The 20,953-nt window shown below is 49.2% G+C and overlaps 2 protein-coding genes across 3 annotated transcripts in view; both read left to right on the forward strand.

The window, feature by feature from the left end:
* Positions 1-420: 420 nt before the first annotated feature.
* On the forward strand, positions 421-12,374 carry apc (APC regulator of WNT signaling pathway; the record flags this gene model as incomplete). The annotated part of the gene is made up of 11 exons (XM_034897066.1): positions 421-528; positions 723-773; positions 1,793-1,879; positions 2,210-2,387; positions 3,028-3,228; positions 3,595-3,690; positions 3,790-3,929; positions 4,098-4,175; positions 4,940-5,056; positions 6,229-6,443; positions 6,543-12,374. Coding segments are annotated over 11 exons (5,991 nt in total), but the record flags the coding sequence as incomplete, so codon positions are not given.
* A 750-nt stretch (positions 12,375-13,124) lies between these two features.
* The window catches only part of LOC117958935 (FSD1-like protein), a 24,694-nt gene continuing 16,865 nt past the window's right edge, over positions 13,125-20,953 (forward strand). For both annotated transcript variants that reach the window (XM_034895706.1, XM_034895707.1), the window contains exon 1: positions 13,125-13,229. In XM_034895706.1, coding sequence (XP_034751597.1) covers positions 13,212-13,229 — 18 coding nt within the window. In that variant the 5' untranslated portion in view covers positions 13,125-13,211. The remainder of the gene's footprint in view (positions 13,230-20,953) is intronic.

A 20,953-nucleotide genomic window follows, 5' to 3' on the forward strand; every position in this document is an offset into this window, starting at 1 on the left:
ATTTGGTTTATTTACATTTACATGTGGCATACATTTTTACATTTTAGCATATTATTTAAGCTGTTGCACATTTTTGTTCCCCCATCCTGTACATATTCAAATATATTTGTCTTTTTACTTTGTTCGTATTCATATTTCATGTATATGAAATATGAAAAATATATGTATGTGTATTTTTCCTAGTATTTAATTTATATTATATTTTGTGCTTTGTGACTGATTTTGTTGCTGTAACAAAGGAATTTCCAATTTTTCTTGGGATCAATAAACATCAATAAACATCCCCCCCCCCCCCCCCCCCCCCCCCCCCCCCCCCCCGGACTGACAGCTTCTATCCTCCAAGAGCAAACACCCTGCTAGCTTTCACCCCATTCACACACAGCACTAAGAGACTGAATAACAACTCTGTCTGTCTGTCTGTCTGTCTGTCTGTCTGTCTGTCTGTCTGTCTGTGTGTGTGTTCAGGCTCGAGTGGCTCGTATTCAGCAGATAGAAAAGGACATCCTGAGACTCGGAGCACGGCCGCAGGTAACTGAACTCTTCTTAATATTGTATGTAATAATAATATAATAGCGTCATGGTAATATTCATCAACAGGAAACTGAACTCTTCTTAATATTATAATATAGTATAATAGTAATAATATAAAAGTAGTAATATATTACCTCATCATGGTCATATCCATCAACAGGTAACAGAGATTTAATCTGTTATCTCTCCAGGTGGAGGAAGGTCAGGGAGCGAGCGACAGCAGCGGATTGGCCGGATCTCAGGTGAGCATCCTGTCTGTTCTGTCTGTGTTCAGATGGGTTAGGGGTACTACCCTCTGAACGGTTAGTGATACTACCCTCTGAAGGGTTAGTGTGAGGGGTCCTTCCCTCTACAGGGTAAGTGGTACTTGCCTCTGAAGGTTTAGGGATATACCCTCTAATGGTTAGTGTTAAGGGTACTTCCCTCTGGAGGGTTAGGGGTACTACCCTCTGAAGGGTTAGGGGTGCTACCCTCTGGAGGGTTAGGGGTACTTCCCTCTGAAGGGTTAGGGGTGCTACCCTCTAAAGGTTAGTGTTAGGGGTGCTACCCTCTAAAGGATAGTGTTAGGGGTGCTTCCCTCTGGAGGGTTACGGGTACTACCCTCTGGAGGGTTAGGGGTACTTCCCTCTGGAGGGTTAGGGGTGCTACCCTCTAAAGGTTAGTGTTAGGGGTACTTCCCTCTGGAGGGGTAGGGGTAATCAGGAAGGTTGGTGGTTCGATCCCCGCCCCTGCAGTCATTTTCGAAGTGTCCTTGGGCAAGATACTGAACCCCGAGTTGCCCCCGGTGCTGCGCATCGGAGTGTGAATGTGTGTGAATGTTTATCTGATGAGCAGGTGGCACCTTGTACGGCAGCCCCTGCCACAGTGTATGAATGTGTGTGAATGGTGAATGTTTCCTGTAGATGTAAAAGCGCTTTGAGCAGTTGTTAAGACTGGAAAAGATATATAAATACAGCACATTTACATTTACATTTACTACCCTCTGGAGGGTTAGGGGTACTACCCTCTGAAGGGTTAGGGGTACTTCCTTCTGGAGGGTTAGGGGTACTTCCCTCTGGAGGTATGATGATTTTAGGTTTTGTTTAAATATTTTAATTCTGAATTAGAATTAAATTTCCACAGTAGCAGCAACGTATCCAAGGTGTTTCCGTACCAGGGCAACACGTAGAGGAAGTTATTTCGGAGTTGTTGACGTAGCAGATTGGTTCCCTACCTGGTGGGCAGGAAGATGTAACCATGTCTCCTCTCTCTCCTCCTCCAGAGCTCCAGCAGCCGGTCGGACCACGAGCCAGCCAATGAGGCTGGCTACTCTGTGCCTCGACGAATCACAAGCCACCTGGGGACCAAGGTCAGTTAGGCCCCGCCCCTTCCTGTGTCCAATATGGGACTATATTTAAGTAAAATGCAGATAGAGATGGTGGACAGTCTTCTGTCCATGATATTAATGTATCTCCCTCTGCAGGTAGAGATGGTGGACAGTCTTCTGTCCATGTTGTTAATGTGTCTCCCTCTGTCGGTAGAGATGGTGGACAGTCTTCTGTCCATGTTGTTAATGTGTCTCCCTCTGTCGGTAGAGATGGTGGACAGTCTTCTGTCCATGATATTAATGTGTCTCCCTCTGCAGGTAGAGATGGTGGACAGTCTTCTATCCATGATATTAATGTGTCTCCCCCTGCAGGTAGAGATGGTGTACAGTCTTCTGTCCATGTTGGGGACTCACGATAAAGACGACATGTCGCGGACGCTACTTGCCATGTCGAGCTCACAGGACTCGTGCATCGCCATGCGTCAGTCCGGCTGTCTGCCGCTGCTCATCCAGCTGCTCCACGGCAACGACAAGGACTCCCTGTTGCTAGGTAAGCCTTTGTCTGTCCTCACCTGTCATTGTGAGGTTGTGAGATGGGTTGTTGCTGAATGAGACTTGGCTACCACTGCTATAGAAATAAAACTGCCTTGTTTCTTGTTACCTAGGTAACTCTAGCTGCGTCTCCGTCCACGTGTCCATCTAATTATCTGGAGGGTGTAAAACCTCCTGAGAATAAATCTGGTGAAAGTGTGCCCTTATTGTCCCTCCGGCACAGGTTGTTAAATTAAATCCAGAATGTCTCTCGTCTCCTCGTCTGTCCACTTCCATCTGTCTTTGTTGCCCCTCCCCATGTGTGAGACATTCAGGAAATACTGCGGTACATGGACTATAACTTCTTCTGCATTTTGTGGAAGAAAATGACCTAAAACGTAATAAACTCATTATTTATTCAGCAGATGAGGTTTCATCAGCGTTTATCACAGAAGAAGAAAACCATCAAGATAAAATCTGATGAGACCAACGTGTTTCCTTTGAGTCGATATTCATGAAATTCATCGAATTTTACTGTCTCCGTGAAGCATTTTTCATTCGATATCACTTAATTCAGATAAAAACATGTGGATGACACATAGCTTCTGTTTGTCTTCCGTAGCCTAGGTAACTCTCTGTGTTTGTCTCCCGTTGCCCAGGTAACTCCCGGGGCAGTAAAGAGGCTCGTGCGCGGGCGTCTGCGGCGCTGCACAACATCGTCCACAGTCAGCCGGACGATAAGCGCGGACGGCGGGAGATCAGAGTCCTCCACCTGCTGGAGCAGGTGAGACATTACTGTGAGGAGAGCTGGAGCTGGCAGGAGAACCACGAGAGGGGGACGGACCAGGAGGACAACCCCAGTGAGTCATCAGACACACAGAGACGCACAGAGAGAGACACACACAGAGACAGAGAGATACAGACACACAGAGAGACAAGTTGGAGCTGGCAAGAGAACCACGAGAGGGGGACGGACCAGGAGGACAACACCAGTGAGTTATCAGACAGACAGAGACGCACAGAGACACAGAGAGATAGACACAGAGAAACAGACGCACAGAGATGCACAAAGAGACAAACACACAGAGAGACAGACGCACTGAGATGCACAGACAGAGACACACACAGACAGAGAGACACACAGAGAAACCGAGACGCACAGAGAGACACACAAATAGACGTTGTTATAGATGTTGTGTTGTAATAACCATGTGTGCTGTGTCCAGTGCCATCTCCAGTGGAGCATCAGATCTGTCCGGCCGTCTGCGTCCTCATGAAACTTTCCTTTGATGAGGAACATCGTCACGCCATGAATGAACTCGGTGAGGATCCTTTCTGATGTCTCTGTATGTATGGGGTTTTGTGTCCCTGCAGGATCAGGGTCTAACCTGATCTGGACTGTGTGTGTTGTATCCCTGCAGGCGGGCTGCAGGCGGTGGCTGAGCTGCTGCAGGTCGACTGTGAGATGTTCGGCCTGAGCAGCGATCACTACAGCGTGACGCTGCGCAGATACTCCGGCATGGCCCTCACCAACCTCACCTTCGGAGACGTAGCCAATAAGGTAGGAGGAACACGCACACACAGACGCTCACACACACACACACACACACACACACACACACACAGAGAGACACACACACCGACCCATACACACACGTGTAAACACACACACACACACACACAGACTCTGTGACAGGGTTCATGTCTTTGTTTTTGTTTTTCCCATCAGGCCACGCTGTGCTCCATGAAGGGCTGCATGAGAGCGATGGTTGCTCAGCTGAAGTCGGACAGTGAAGACCTGCAGCAGGTAAATCCCCGGTTCCTCACGTTTCCACAGCCGGGGAGGAATTATTGGGGGCCGATTAGGGGTCGAAGGGGCTGTATTATTATTATTATTGTTGGTATTTTATCATTAGGGGCAAGGGCAGTGCGTAAGGATTATTATTTTCTGAGGCCTGTGTAATGTTGGGATGGGTTAGAGAGCACAAATGAGACCTGGTAGAAATGATTAAATAATTAAATTAAATATTCAAAATATTGACACATATCCACCACTAGGTGACGCTACAGTAGAAAAGCAGGTTTGGCTCTATGACTCCCAAACTGTTAAAAACCATACAGCCACGTACTCCCTGGATCCAGATGATCTTGCCATATAGGCCACGCCCATTTCCACCTATATGCATGAAAAATCATAATTTATAGAAACTCGAACACCGAACTCGTCTTAGGCCGTGCCGCCGCTGGTCGTAGCATCTCCAGACAGACCTGACCAACGTTTTTTAGAATGAATGAACTGCTCATTTGGAGCTACTATCTAGGGCTGATCCTGGAGGCTCCCCCTACAGTAAGGTAGGAATGGTTTCCTCCGTTTCTGCTTAAACAACGTCAGGAGAACATTTACAGTTCAAATATTTCAGCTCGTGCCAACTTGTGGGATGATGCAGATTGTCCTTGCACCAGTTGCTCGCTGACTTTGTGTTCTTTGCGTCTTCCCTTAACGACTTTGTATGTGATTGATATAACAACGTCAATGTTTTAAAATATTTCCCTCCTGTTTTATATGTCCAGGTGATAGCGAGTGTGTTGAGGAACTTGTCGTGGCGTGCAGATGTCAACAGTAAGAAGACGCTGCGGGAGGTGGGCAGCGTGCGGGCGCTCTCGGGCTGTGCTCTCGAGGTCCAGAAGGTAAATACAAGCATGTTAATATCCCTAATGAGCAACTTATAGGATTTATATTCTAATGTTACTAATTAAGTGTTGAACTTAGAGCTTTAATAATCCCTTTGGGATGACTCCCGCAAGGTAATTAAAGTTACCAGCATCCGATACAGCATGAGAAGGAGAAAAAGATGAATACAATGCAAAAGACACAAAAAACACAATGATAATAATGCACAGGACACGACACAGTGCATGTGGTCACATGAAGGGATTTTTTTAGGTGACGGGGGCGGGAAGGTGAAAGAACAAAAATAGGGTACCCAAGGCAGTCAGTTCGGAGGGGGTTAGGGATAGGGATGGTGTGTGTGTGTGTGGGGGGGGGGGTGAGGTGTGAGGCAGCAGACTCTCTGTGTTGTTACAAAGAGTTCAGTTCAGTCCGGCCTTGTCCTGGAGGAGAGATAAAGACAGGAGTGCAGGAGGAGATAGTGAGGCCAGCTGCAGGTTGTTTTCCCGCTCGGGTGAAGGGGGGGGGGATTAGGGGTCGATCTCTCTTATCCTCAGCAACATCCGTGTGTCCAGTTCATGTATTGATTTTGACAGTTCCTCTACCTTCATTGTCAGCCTGGTGATTGCATGAAGCAGATCCACCGACTGAGCCCCAATGGAGTCCATCCGCCTCTATTCCTTCACAGCCTGTTCTGAGAAGTTACGAGACAGTACACCGCGTAGCCTTTAGCGTATGTTCCATCGGGGAAGGTTGGCTCCCCCGGTAAAGCGTGCCTGAGTGAGAAAATCTTGTCAATAGCGCTGAGTGATCAGTTGATCAATTCCATTCGGAAAGTTTCCCAGGAAAACAGCAGGCAGTGGGGAGAGAGAAAGAAAGTCTCCACACAGCAAAGTAGAGAAAACAGGAGATAGTAGGGGAGAGTAGGAGAGCACGACTGCACTCGAGGAAGTAAAAGAGCTAGAAAACCGGAGAGCCACTGGAGAAGCAGCCGTCTTCCACAGCGTCTACATGATGACTCAACCACCTGAAACACGCTTTATATTCTCTACAAGTTAGTCAGCGTTTACACGCCACTGCTCCCTGCGTCTTGCTCCTTAAAGAAGTCGGTTCCTCTGTTTCTTAACTTTATTTAATCTCATTGTTGTGCAGGAGTTGACTCTGAACTCTTTGTTTTATTGTTCCCCTCCAGGAGTCGACTCTGAAGTCGGTCCTGAGCGCGCTCTGGAACCTGTCGGCTCACTGCACAGAGAACAAGGCGGATATCTGCGTGGTGGACGGCGCTCTGGCCTTCCTGGTGGGAACGCTGACGCACCGCAGCCACACCAACACGCTCGCCATCATCGAGAGCGGGGGCGGCATCCTGCGCAACGTCTCCAGCCTCATTGCCACCAACGAGGCTCACAGGTAAACCAGCGTGAAGAAAACAGGTGTAACCAAAGAAAGCAAAACAAAGTGTGTGTGTGTGTGTCTCACGGGTCTCTCCTCCCTGTGTTTGTCTTGCAGGCAGATCCTGCGTGAGCACGGCTGCCTGCCGACGCTTCTACAGCACCTGAAGTCTCACAGTCTGACCATCGTGTCCAACGCCTGCGGCACGCTCTGGAATCTGTCCGCCAGAGACGCCAGAGACCAGGAGGCATTATGGGAGCTGGGCGCTGTGGGCATGCTGAGGAACCTCATCCACTCCCGGCACAAGATGATTGCCATGGGCAGCGCCGCAGCCCTCAGGAACCTGATGGCAAACCGGCCAGCACGCTACAAGGACGCCAGCGTAGTGTCGCCAGGTGCCGGTGCCCCCTCCCTGCACGCCCGTAAACAGAAGGCGCTGTTCGAGGAGCTGGATGCTCAGCAGCTGTCCGAGACCTTCGACAACATTGACAACCTGAGCCCCAAGGCGGCGCACAGGAAGGGGCGCGGCTGCAGCACCGCTGGAGGAGGGGCTGCAACGCGATCTTACACCAACACGCCCGTGCTGTCAAGCCCAAAGCACGCAGATGGACCGAAGAGGAGCGAGGAGGCGTCTTACGCCCGGCCCGTGTTCTCGCCCAGCGTGCGAGCATCCAGTGACAGCCTCAACAGCGTGACTAGCGCCGACGGATATGGAAACCGAGGCAAGACCAAACCGTCCGTGGAGCCGCTTTACTCGTCCGACGAGAGCGCCGCCAACAAGTGCTGTGTGTACAGAAAGTACCCGGCCGACTTGGCGCACAAGATCCGCAGCGCCAACCACATGGCAGACGATGACGGGGGCGAGCTGGACACGCCGATCAACTATAGCCTGAAGTACTCGGACGAGCAGCTGAACTCGGGGCGGCAGAGCCCGAACCGCCGCGGCAGCATGGAGAGCGACGAGGACGAGCTGGGCGCCCAGAGAAGGAGAAATGATGGAGACACTGGGGCGCCTGGCGGCCGCATGGCTTCCGGCCCACAGCCGCGCTACATTGTCGCCACGACAACATCCAACTATGGCAGCGACTCATGCGTCGAGCAGCCGATCGACTACAGCCTGAAGTACGGCACTGAAGCCGCCCGCAAAGAGGCGGCCACGCCCGCCGCCCCACCTCCTCCGCCGCCCTCGGCCAACAAGCTACGCGTCCCGGCCGCCCCGGCCAATCGCACGGTGGAGTCCACGCAGACGTACTGCGTGGAAGACACGCCCATCTGCTTTTCCAGAGGCTCCTCGCTGTCCTCGCTGTCCTCTGAGGACGAGGAGGACGGCGATGTTGTTGGCAGGAAGCGGAGAGGCGGCAGTGGCGGCGGGAACAACTACCCAACGCTTCCTGTCAGCGAGAAAGACGCTCAGGAACAGCAGAGGCAGCAGAAAGAGGCAGAGAGCCAGACGGCTGCCGCCGCCGCTGCCGCTCCGTCATCACGGGGGCGACGAGGTCACCACCACCATCACAGCCACGCCCACCACCACCATGTGACATCATCGTCAGGTGCCCGGACGCCAAAGAGTCCGCCGGAGCCGCCGTACGCCCAGGAGACGCCGCTGATGTTCAGTCGCTGCACGTCCGTCAGCTCGCTGGACAGCTTCTCCACCTCGTCCATTGCCAGCTCCGTGCGCTCCAGCGAGCCCGGCAGCGGCGTGCCAAGTGGCGTGGTCAGCCCCAGCGACCTGCCCGACAGTCCGGGGCAGACCATGCCGCCGAGCCGCGCCAAGACGCCGCCGCCGCCGCCAGAGCAGAATGCAGCAGAGGAGGAGAAGAAGAAGACAGAGGAGCAGGAGGAGAGCAGCGCTGACGTGCTGCTGTACTTCGCCACGGAGAGCACGCCACACGGCTTCTCCCGCGCCTCGAGTCTGAGCGCGCTCAGTCTGGACGAGCCTTACATCGCCGCGGAGATGAAGGAGTCTACAGAGGCCGAGAGGAAGGAAGAGCCGGCAAAGCCGATCCTCGACGAGTCAGACGACGATGACGACATTGAGATCCTGGAGGCGTGCATCAACATGGCCATGCCCAAGTCCTCACGGAAACCAAAGAAACAGCAGCAGGCTGCGCCGAGGAAACACAGCCAGCTTCCTGTTTACAAACTCCTCCCCCCTCACAGCCGATCCCAATCACAGCAGAGAAAGGAGCCGCCGCCAGAGGAGGTGCCAAAAGTTTACTGTGTGGAGGGAACGCCGCTCAACTTCTCCACCGCCACCTCGCTCAGTGACCTCACCATCGACTCGCCGCCTAATGAGGAGGCAGCGACCGCTGCCGTGACCTCCGCCCCGCCCACTTCCAGCCAGAGGAGGACGGTGGGGCTTCTTGAGGGCGACAATGGTGATGACATCCTGGCGGAGTGCATCAGTGCTGCCATGCCCAAAGCCAAACCCAGAAAATACCAAGCCCCGCCCCACCCCCCTCCACTCCCTCCCCCTCTCAGCCTGCAGCAGGTGCAGAAGAAGAAGCCCACGTCGCCGGTGAAGCCGATGCCACAGCGAGCGGCATACGGCGTCCCCACGACAACAGCTGCCAAAGCTAAACCAGGGTTTGCCTTTGACTCGCCGCACCACTACACGCCCATCGAGGGCACACCATGCTGTTTCTCCCGTAACGACTCGCTGAGCTCGCTTGACTTCGATGAAGATGAGTGCGCCGAGAAAGACGAAGGCAAGAAAAGCAAAGAAGATGAAGGCAGGAAGAGGAAGCAGCAGACGGCAGCAGTTTTCCCTCGACCCAAAGCGGCGAGCAACCCCCCGGTGGTGGACGAGCAGCAGAAGTTCTCCATTGAGGACACGCCTGTCTGCTTCTCCAGGAACTCATCGCTCAGCTCGCTGAGCGACATTGACCAGGAGAACAACAACAAGCCGCCGCCGGAGCAAGATGGAGGCAAAGCAGGAAGCAATTCTCCGCCTCCACAGGAGGAGCTGAAGCCCCGCCACCCTGCGGCCAGTGGCTATGCCCCCAAAGCCTTCCACGTGGAGGACACGCCCGTCTGCTTCTCCAGGAACTCGTCGCTCAGCTCGCTGAGCATTGACTCGGAGGATGACCTGCTGCAGGAGTGCATCAGCTCCGCCATGCCCAAGAAGAAGAAGAAAAACGCCGCCGCCCCCCTTGATGCGCCACTCACCCTCCCCAAAGATGAAGACGGCATTCTTGCCGAAGAGGAGCCTTCGGAGGTGCCCAGAAGCCCCGCCTCTCCCGACTCTGAGTCATTTGATTGGAAGGCGATCCAGGAGGGCGCCAACTCCATTGTCAGCAGCCTGAACGCCGCCGCCGCCGCCTCATTGTCTCGCCAGCAGTCATCAGACTCTGACTCTGTCCTGTCCCTGAAGTCTGTGGGCTCGCCGTTCCGCCTGCCAGCAACCAATCACAGCACAGAAGAGGCGGAGGAGCAGCAGGAGAAGGAGGACGCGGCAAAGCGTGGGGCGAGGATTCTGAAGGCCGGCGAGCGCAGCACGCTGGAGGCCAAGAAGAAGAAGGAGGCGGAGTTGGAGGAGGAGGAGGCAAAGGCGCTGAGAGGCGGGAAGAAGGTTTACCGCAGCCTGATCACGGGGAAGCCGAGGGGGGAGCCCGCAGCCAGGGGGCGGAGCAAACCCCGAGCGGCCGGTGCAGGAAGCAGCGACCCCACCGACAGAGGAGGCGGTACCTCTCGAGATACCACACCGTCTCGCGCCTCCACAGCAGCCAATCAGAAGGGTGGGAAGGTGCTGCAGACGCCGCGGACGGCATCTCCAGGAAGTGCATCATCGTCATCTTCATCGGCCTCCAGACCGACCAAACCGAGCGCACAGGCGAGGAGCAGCGGCGGCATCCCACACAGTGAGTCGGCACCAAGGGTCGCTATCTCCACGGCAACCAAGAAGCAGAAGGCGGAGCCAGAGAAGCAGAAGGCGGAGCTAGAGAAGCAGAAGGCAGAGCCAGAGAAGCAGAAGGCGGAGCCAGAGAAGCCTGCGCTCGTCCGTCAGTCGACCTTCATTAAAGAAGCTCCGAGCCCAACGCTGAAGAGGAAGCTGGAGGAGTCCGCCAGCGCCGACAGGAGACACGACGCCAACCGCTCACACTCTGAGAGCCCGTCACGCGCACAGGAAGCGACATCTTCACGTTTCAGCCGCACTGGCACATGGAAGCGGGAAAACGGGTGTGGGGCCCCTGGAGTGGGGAGCGGGAAACACTCTACTTCGTTACCACGCGTTGGGACGTGGAAGAGGACAGGAAGCTCGTCGTCAGTGCTGTCGGCGTCCTCGGAATCGAGTGAGAAGGGGCGGGGCGAGGGGGGGCGGAGCGAGGAGGACGGCGCTGCCAGGGCAAAGGGAACGTGGAGGAAGAAGAGCAGCGGCAGCGAGTCGTCGGCCGGACGAGCCGAGGACGTGTGGGTCCGTCTGGAGGATTGTCCCGTTAACAACCCGCGCTCCTCGTCATCCTGCTCTGCCCGCTCGCCCACCGCCAACGCCCCGCCTGTCATCGACATCCCCGCCTCCTCCAACCTCAACCTGCGGCGGAGCTGCGAGAGCCTCGACGACAAGCCGGCGCCGCCCGAACGGCAACAACATCAACAGCGCGGGCCGCAGCGCAGCGGCGCCGTGGCTGCGCGGGTCAGCCCGTTCAACTACACGCCCAGCCCCAGGAAGACCAACGCCGATGTTGTCATCAGCACCACGACATCATCGTCATCCACAACGCCTACGCGCCCGTCACTCATCCCCACCCCCGTCACCAAGAAACGAGAGCCAAAGGGTGGTGAGGGCGCCGGCGGCGCCAGCGGCGAGCGCGGCTCGTACATCGTGACATCAGTGTGAAAAGGAACAAAATGGCCCAGTGGTGATAGGAAGTGTAAATATGGAGGCAGGAAGTGTGTCTGAACTGAACAGGAAGTGACTAGCCCTGCCCCCTCACCTCCCTCCTCTTCCCTCATTGGCGCTTCTCACCTGTCATTCAGGTTCTGTATTCAATGAGAGAAAACTTTAATGAACTTTTTATGTTTTTATACCACTAAAATGATGCGTAGCGCTTAGGTCTGACCCTTTCTGCCTGTGTTCCTGCATGGCCCCGCCCCCTGAAGATCAATGTTGGAGCACATTCTGCTCTGTCGGAAGTTTTCATGTTTTTTTTTTAATGGAGTTTGGTTCTGAATAACGTTACACGGTTAGGGTTCCCCTTCACATTATTAGGGTTGGGGTTCCCCTTCACATTAGGGTTAAGGGTTCCCCTTCACATTATTAGGGTTAGGGTTCCCCTTCACATTATTAGGGTTAGGGTTCCCCTTCACATTATTAGGGTTAAGGGTTCCCCTTCACATTATTAGGGTTAGGGTTCCCCTTCACATTAGGGTTAAGGGTTCCCTTTTACATTATTAGGGTTGGGGTCCCCTTCACAGTATAAGGGTTACCCCTAGTAACGTGAAGACATGTAAGGGTACCCTTACCCTTACAACTCTAACCCTAATAATGTGAAGACATGTTAGGATACCCTAACTCAAACATGTCTTCTCTACTCCAAATAATCCAAAATGTTTTTGTTTTGATTCTCAAGAAATAATTTTAATTTTAATTTTATTGACATGATCATCAGTTTTTCAGAACCTCACTTGTTTATTCAAGAGAGGGAAGCTTGCTGCTGGCTGACTGATCCGAACCAATCTGAGAAAAGCTTTCTTCCAGCTGACTGATCTGAACCAATCAGAGAGAAGCTTGCTGCCAGCTGACTGATCTGAACCAATCAGAGATGAAAGCCTTGTATGTGAGGAACAGTTTGAGTCCATTCTTGAAATTTTAAGACTTTGGACGAGAAATTGTCAGTTGGCTGAAAACTTTCTGCTCTGTATCGCCTTGGAAACAAATAACACTGTAAAACGTGAGTTATTGCTGTAAAACCTTAAAACCTTTTAACTTTGAAGCACATAATTTAAAACTGTTTGCCATAAAAGTTCTCCACAGTGTTCTTCATCGCTGTATTCACTGTTTTTATGTTGATGCTGACGGAAAATGACTTAAAGGCAAAAGAGATAAACAATAAACTTCAACATGTGAACACGGTCCAGACCTGGCTTTCTGTTGGTTGTCCCACATTGATAATTTGTAAAAGGGTGTAAAAGGGCGTGGCAGTGCTCTGCAGGGCGTAACGGTGTAGCAGGTCTCCAGGGTGTTGAAGAGCACTGCAGGGTGTAACAGGGCTCTGCACCCCACCAATTATAGAGTGGTCTAGACCTGCTCTACCTGTAAATTAAAGAGGTCTAGACCTGCTCTATCTGTAAAGTGTCTCGAGATAACCCTAATCTGAATTGATACTATAAATAAAATTGTATTGAATTGATAGCTGAGCCAGACTGGGAGCTGGTCCCACAAGAGAGGAGCCTGATAGCTGGAGGCTCTGGTCCCCTGATCCATACTGGCAGTTTGTTCCCATTCTAATTTTAGAGACTCTAGAAACCAGAAACTATGAATTCTGGGAGCAGTATTCAAATGGGGTAATAAGGCTCTAAAAGATAAGATGGTGGTGGACCATTTAAAGCTTTGTGTTGTATTTGAAGTTAAACTTTAAATAGTTTAATAAAACTTATGGATTTGGAGAGTGATACATTTAATATCTCCAATCTCGATGTCTGATCCTGTCAGCTACAACTTCGGACTCTTATTTTGAAACTCAAAAAAAGAAATAAGGCTGTGATGTTGAGTTGTGACTTCACTTCCTGTCAGTGGGTCCATCTCTCTCTCTCTCTCTCTCTCTCTCTCTCTCTCTCTCTCAGGCGATGATGGACACTCAGAAGGTAAGAATCTGATCGATCGGTGATCAATGATCTGAATTGTGAGCCTAACCCACAGGGAGAGAGGGAGGAAGGGAAGGAATGAGCAGAGGACGAGGGAATGAGAGAGGATTAGCTAGCTGATAGCAGCCAAAGTCGTCTCTCTCTGGTCGAGTTAGCATCACTTTGAATGAGGAATTTACAGATAAGACTCTCCCTCTCTCTTTCTCAAATTCAAAGAGGGTTATGTGTGTGTGTCTCTCTGTGAATCATCAGCAGCTTTTATTTTCTCTAAAACTTTATTACAATAAAACATTCAGGTAACTTGACCTCTGATACTATCACTTATGTAGTTCTGTTATGTTACATAATATAAGGTCGGGTTTCCCTCACCCGACCCCTGTTACATAACATAGTGTTGGGTTTCCCTAACCCGACCCCTGTTACATAACATAGTGTTGGGTTTCCCTAACCCGACCCCTGTTACATAACATAGGGTCAGGGTTACCCTAACCCGGCCCCTGTTACTTAACATAGGGTGTGGGTTACCATAACCAGACCCCTGTTACATAACATAGGGTCAGGGTTACCCTAACCCGACCCCGGTTACTTAACATAGGGTCAGGGTTACCCTAACCCGACCCCTGTTACTTAACATAGGGTGTGGGTTACCATAACCAGACCCCTGTTACATAACATAGGGTCAGGGTTACCCTAACCCGACCCCTGTTACATAACATAGGGTCAGGGTTACCCTAACCCGACCCCGGTTACTTAACATAGAGTGTGGGTTACCCTAACCCAGGAGTCGGCAACCTTTATCACTCAAAGAGCCATTTGGACCCGTTTCACACAGAAAAGAAAACACTGGGAGCCACAAAACCCTTTTGAAATTTGAAATTAAATAACTGCATATAAAGTTTTTTTTTGCCTTTGTGCTACGTATAAACAAACTATACTGTGTTAAAATTATGAAATCAATGAATGACTGCAGGGAAAATGAATTTATGCATGCAACAAAACATTTTTAACTCAAAAAAAAAGATGTTGTGTTGAACGTTAAGTAAAATACTCGATGTCTATTTGAGTCCTTGTAGTAATGAAATAAAACGCCGAACTTAAATTATCCACTGGCAGTGAACAAAAATGCCTTCCTCTCTCTGCGTGCCGTCAGCCATCAACCTGAATAATAAAATATCTATTTCACCGAACAATGAACAAATGTGAATATTTGCAAAATAATAGGCAATTAAAATACTGATCATACTTGGTGAATGTGATTTCTGCTCCTGTACCTCGGGCTGTTCGCGGTCACCTTCATCTTCACACAGGATTATAAGCTGTCATCTGTGAGGCGTGTGCGGTGTTTGTTTTTAATAAAGTTCATGTTGAAGAACACCTGCTCGCATGCATATGTGGATCCAAAGATCGACAGGACTCCAAGTGCATACTTTTTCATGTTGACATAAATGTCGGGGATAGCATTCCAGGTTTCAAACACAAGTTTGTCTGGTTTGGGGAGGTTTTCAATATCACGCCATTTGTGATTCTGAGCAGGAACAGTCTTCTGATGTGAAACATCTTCAAGGTCCGCTGTCAAGCGCTTGAACTTGGACACCCACATTTCTTTGTCTGCTATGTCTTTCAGTTCCATCTCAAGATCAGGTGGACTCACCCCTGGAAATGCTGTCATATTCAACAGGGATGGATCAAGGCTTAAGGGAGTGACAGGGAAGGATAATGTGTTTTTTTTCCTCTCTGAACTCACTGAATCGTTGCTGAATGTTTGCATTGCGATGATTGCAGAATGTAAATCCTCTAAATTGACCATGTGAGGATCTCTGAACTCTCTCAAACTGGGGAAGGGGGACAGTGGACCTTTCTGTAAATCTCTGGCAAGCACTATCAACTTGCGCTCGAATGCCAAAACCTCCTCCAACATGTGCAGGGCTGTGCGTTCTTTACCCTGAAGAGCTGTGTTCAGCTTGTTCAGGTGCGATGTCATGTCTACCAAGAAGTGGAGCTTTTCCAGCCACTCTGGCTGTTCTAGCTCAGGAAATGTGATCCTTTGCTGCCCAGGTAAGGTTTTCACTTCCTCCAGACATGCCACAAAGCGTTCCCGTGCCTCGCATCTGGACAGTCACCGGACTTTATTGTGCAGCAGGAGATCCGAATATGTGCTGTCCAGCTCTTCCAGTAACGAACGGAACTGATGGTGATTTAAACCTTTTGCCATTATTTTGTTCACAACCTTAAAACCAACATTCAGGACTTCTGTGCATTCTGGAGGAAATGTTTGAGCACACAGTGCCTCTTGGTGCAGGATGCAGGGAAAAGTCAGCAACTTCCTGTCAAGCGACTTCTGCAATTAAGCCACAAAGTCGTTGTGCGCGCCTGTCATACCCGGTGCTCCGTCTGTACCACTGACACCAGGTGGGTGGTGTTTATTCCTTTTGCTCTTAAACAATTTAAGACAGCCTCACAGACGTCCTCCCCCCGTGTTTGGCCTGTTAGCGGTATCAACTCGATCATTTCTTCTTGTGGCCCAGTCGAGTTTACATTCCGGCAGAACAACGCTATTTGTTCAATATCTCCTTTGTCTTTTGATTCATCACAGGCAACTGAGTAGGCCACAGCTGAATTGATGTCTTTAATTTGCTGTCTGGTGATGTCTTTTGCCATTTTTGTGGTTCTGTCTTTGACAGTCTTTGCAGAGAGGGGCATATCCCTGATTTTCTGCACAATTTCACTCTTGTTTTTAAAGTCTGTGAATAGATGTTTTAAAATCTTAATGAAAGATTCTTTTATATATTCTCTATCTGTGAACGGCTTTTCGTGCCTCACTATTTCCTGTACTTGAATGTGCTGACTTCATCCACTTCTTGAAGGGATTTTTGCTCTGATCAGCCTTCCGTGTCAGTTCCCGAAACAGCTTTTTTCTCTCATCTCCATCCGGATGTTTTTCAGCAAAGGCTGTATGTTTATTCTGGAAATGTCTAGCGACATTTAACTTTTTGTTGTTAGCTAGTTTTTCATTACATATTAAGCACACTGGAAAACCGGTCTTGTCAGCAGTGAAAGCAAATTAATCTGCCCAAGTAGCATTGAACGTCCTGTTTTCATAAGATACTTTTCTTTTCTTTGAATTCTCCATTGTTGGCCTATCTGGGGTCAAAAAGTTAAAAAAAGTAACTTGGAACGTGGAAGTTGTGACGTGTATTAAATGCGACAAATTCTTTTTTAAATATTAAATTAAATATAAAAATATTTGAGATGTTACAAGATCAACATAATCTTCATAGAATTACATTTTGAAAATGAACAAAATTAAATAAAATACATTTTAATTAAATACTCGATCTTAATTATTTTCAAAACTGAGCAGCATCAGAGGGATCAAAGAGCCGCATGCGGCTCCGGAGCTTCGGGTTGCCGACCCTTGCCCTAACCCAAACCCTGTTACATAACAAAGGGTCAGGGTTACTCTAACCCAAACCCTGTTACATAACATAGGGTCAGGGTTACTCTAACCCAAACCCTGTTACATAACATAGGGTCAGGGTTACTCTAACCCAAACCCTGTTACATAACATAGGGTAAGGGTTACCCTAACCCAAACCCTGTTACATAACATAAGGTCAGGGTTACTCTAACCCGACCCCTGTTACATAACATATCAATCAATCAATCAATCAAGTTTATTTGTATAGCCCTTTACAATAGCCGAAAGGTACCCAAAGTGCTTTACAACAAAGCCATAAAACAATACATAACACGTACAAAACATGCAGATACAATTAAAAGTGCTGTAGTGGTGCAGCGCTGCAGGACATTAAAAGCCTTCCAAAAACTCATAGAAAGGAGCAGACAGAAGGAGGACACCTAAGATACAGTATTGCCCTAGTCAGAATTAAATGCTAATTTAAAAAAGTGGGTCTTAGGCTTCGTTTTAAAAAGTCTGAGGTCAGTAGTTGTGCGGATGTTAGGGGGTAGGTTTTTCCACAGTCTGGGAGCAGCGACGGCAAAAGAACGATCGCCCAACTGTTTAAGTCTTGACCTAGGGACCTCTAACAGAAGCTGTTTAAGTCTCGGCCTAGGGACCTCTAACAGAAGCTGACCCGAGGAGCGCAAGGCTCTGCCACAATTGCGAAAAGTTAAAATCTCAGACAAGTAAGAGGGGGCCAAGCCATAAATGGCATTAAAAACAAACGGCAAGAGTTTAAAATCAATTCTAAAACGGACTGGAAGCCAGTGGAGTGACGACAGCACAGGGGTAATGTGTTCACGTCTGGACGTGAACACATTACACAAAAATCGGGCAGCAGCGTTCTGCACAAGTTAGAGACAAGAAATTGATGACTGACTGAGGCCAACTTAAAGGGCATTGCAGTAGTCCAGTCTTGAACTGATGAAAGCATGGATTGCCTTCTCGAGATCCTGCCGACTGAGAAAGGACTTGACTTTGGCCAAAAGACGGAGCTGAAAAAAGCTTGAGCTGACAACAGAGCTAATCTTTTTGTCAAATTTGAGACCATTATCAAATGTTACCCCGAGATTTTTGACATTAGATTTAAAAAGGGGGGCCAGAGTGCCAGACTTTGTGCTGAGAACATTTGACATAGATGGAGAACCAAAATGCAATCAGTTTTGCAGTTGTTTTAAGTGCAAAAAGGTTCTGTGACAGCCACTGCTTTATATCTGTGATGCAGTCCAGTAGCTTAGTAAGTGCAGTATTTTCGTTTGTTTTCATGGGCAAATATATCTTCAAGTCGTCGGCATAAAAGTGAAAAGACAGGTTGTGCTTTTTATAATTGATCCCTGAGGTAGCGTATACATTGAAAACAGAATGGGGCCGAGAATAGATCCCTGTGGCACCCCACAGGGCAGCAACGCCTTTGATGAGCATTGGTCACCAATCGCGACAGAAAAACTCCTGTTTGCCAGGTATGACCTAAACCATTGGAGAGCGGTGCCACGGATGCCGACGTGCTCTATGCGAGATACAAGGACTGCATGGTCGATTGTATCAAAGGCTGCTGTTAGGTCGAGCAGAACCAGCACAGAAGGATTCCCAGCGTCCACAGACAAGGCAATATCATTGTGCACCTTTAACAGGGCTGACTCTGTGCTATGTCGGGATCTAAAACCAGACTGAAATTTATCAAGAATAGAATTGATCTGTAAAAATGTCTGTAATTGAATAAAAACAACTTTTTCTAAAACCTTAGAAAGAAAAGGCAAGTGAGAGACAGGTCTAAAATTGGAGAGCACAGAGGGGTAAATATGCGTTTTTTTACGCATAGCCCTAACCAAAGCGTGTTTGAAGGCAGCTGGAACAGACCCTGAGCTAAGACAAGTGTTTATAAAAACAAGCAGACTTGACCCAACGGAGCTCAGAACTTCCTTCAAAAACTTGGCTGGAATAATATCTAAGGGACAGTTCGTGGGTTTCATGCCACTAACCACCTTAGTAAAAGAAAACAAAGAAATGGTCTCAAACCGCTCGAGTACAGCAGTCTGTGCCGGAGGAGCACAGACATCCTTAAAAGACATATTCATATTACAGATATTCTGCCTGACAGATGCCACTTTACCAGTGAAAAAAGACACAAACTCCTCGCAGGTTGCAGTAGATGCATCGGACAGGACAGTAGGGCATGGATTAATGACAGAATCAACATTATTAAATAGCAGTCTTGGATTATGAGAGCTGTTAGCTATAATGGAGGACAAATAATTGGACTTGGCTTCCTTTAGAGCTCTCTGGTGAGCAGCCAGACTGACCCTTAACCAGCCCAGGGATACATGCAGTTTGTCCTTTTTCCACCGCCGTTAAGCCTGTCTGCATTGTTGTCTGAGCAGACAGGTATGGTCATTCAGCCAGGGATCTGACTTAGTTTTGTTAGTTTTTTGCCAAAAAGGGGCCAAAGAGTCAAGAATCGCAGAACATGTTGAATGGAAAGTGGAGAGTAGGCTGTCTGGACAAAGGGGAGGAACCAGCCCACAGTCATCAGGCAGCTGAGAGTTTCTAAAGGCAGCATCAAACTCCCCAGTAGTTGATGGAGTAAAGATTCGGCGTCTGCGAGCTGGGGAAACTGGCTTATTGGCAGGTGGGGGGGTAGCAAAGTCGAAAACAACAGGGAGGTGATCCGAGATAGCAGCGTTGACTATTTCTCTGAGGGAAACTGAAAGCCCATGAGAGATGGCAAGGTCAAGAGTGTGCCCATACTCATGTGTTGGTGCATTAACAGATTGAGTGAGATCAAAGGAGACAAAAAGGCCTTTGAATTCATTGGCCAGTTGATTTGCTACACAACAAACATGGATATTAAAGTCTCCACAAATCAGCAGTTTATCAAACTTTGGGAGAAACTCAGACAAAAACTCTGAGAACTCTTGAAGAAAGTCATTATTAGATCTGGGTGGGCGATAAACTGTGGCACACAGCACAGGGCAGGTAAGGTTGATCACGAACAGCTGCAGTTCGAAGCTGGAGTAATTATTGGCGGTTATTGTCCGGCATCTGAAGCTCTCCTTAAATATAGCAGCCAGGCCGCCCCCGCTGACGAAGGAACAGCCGGGGGGGAGCGAGGGAGTGAGCGAGTGGAGATTTCCCGGCACACAGCCCGCTGGGAGATCCGCACTGGCCGACAGCATGGGAGCAGCACTCCGTTTTTGGCGGCGACTGGTGCGAGGTAACCAGCAGGAAGGACGCCATTGATGCGGCGGTATAGACTCCAGATAAGGCGGTAGCCTCTTTGAGTGTCCAGCCAAGCCGCAAATTGGCAGTTTTTCCAGAGATTTGCGGATATTAAGAAGTGTCAGGCGATCAAACACCAGCAGCGGTGAAACACTCGGTACAACAGACAGCAGATATAGGAAAAACATTAACACTCTCAACAGAGGGAGACGGCCAGCCAAACACAGGGGCGCCATCTTTCATTCATTCAGCAACAAAGCTATGGGAAACATCAAATGGATGTGTAACCCTATGTTATGTAGTAGGGTTTGGTTACATAACATAGGGTCAGGGTTACTCTAACCCGACCCCTGTTACATAACATAGGGTCAGGGTTAGGCTGAATCCCAATCCTTCCCCTTACCCCTTCCCCTAGCTTTTGCGCGTTCACGCGGGACCTAGCTCTGTCCCAATACCTATTACGGCCTAGGGGAAGGGGATTGACCAAGGGCTGTTTGGCCCTTGGAACCTAGTGTGGACGCGACCTCACTTGAAAACACACAGGCATCAATGGCTGCCCATCGACCAGAGAGACACATACATGTAAGTACTTTCAGCTTTAAATAATTGATTAAAAGGTTACGACAGTCTTGTTTTGTGGTCTATGCAGTCCTGTGCAAATATACTTGCAACCATGTTCCTAACTGAAACTTTTTAAAAATCGCTAGCTTGCAATGCTAACGCTAATCGCTAACGCTAATCGCTAACGTTGATTTGCACAACAGTCCCACATATTTCTGCCTTGAATGGACTGTATACATCGCACAGATTGTATAGCTATATATATATATTAACGGTCTATGATACATCGCTACGTGTTTAACATATACCGCCCTGTATCACACAGGAGGACACAGGAGGACACAGCAGCTGATCCAGTTTGGGGCTGAAAACGAGCAGACGTTTCCTAATTCATGTGTTCATGTTGTATCCATTCATTATTGCATTGGTAGCCTACTTTATTATTGTAATAATTTGTAATTAATTCCTGTTCATTGTTCATGCACTT

This window comes from Etheostoma cragini, chromosome 16 (assembly GCF_013103735.1).
Source record: "Etheostoma cragini isolate CJK2018 chromosome 16, CSU_Ecrag_1.0, whole genome shotgun sequence".
In the NCBI taxonomy this organism is placed as follows: domain Eukaryota; kingdom Metazoa; phylum Chordata; class Actinopteri; order Perciformes; family Percidae; genus Etheostoma; species Etheostoma cragini.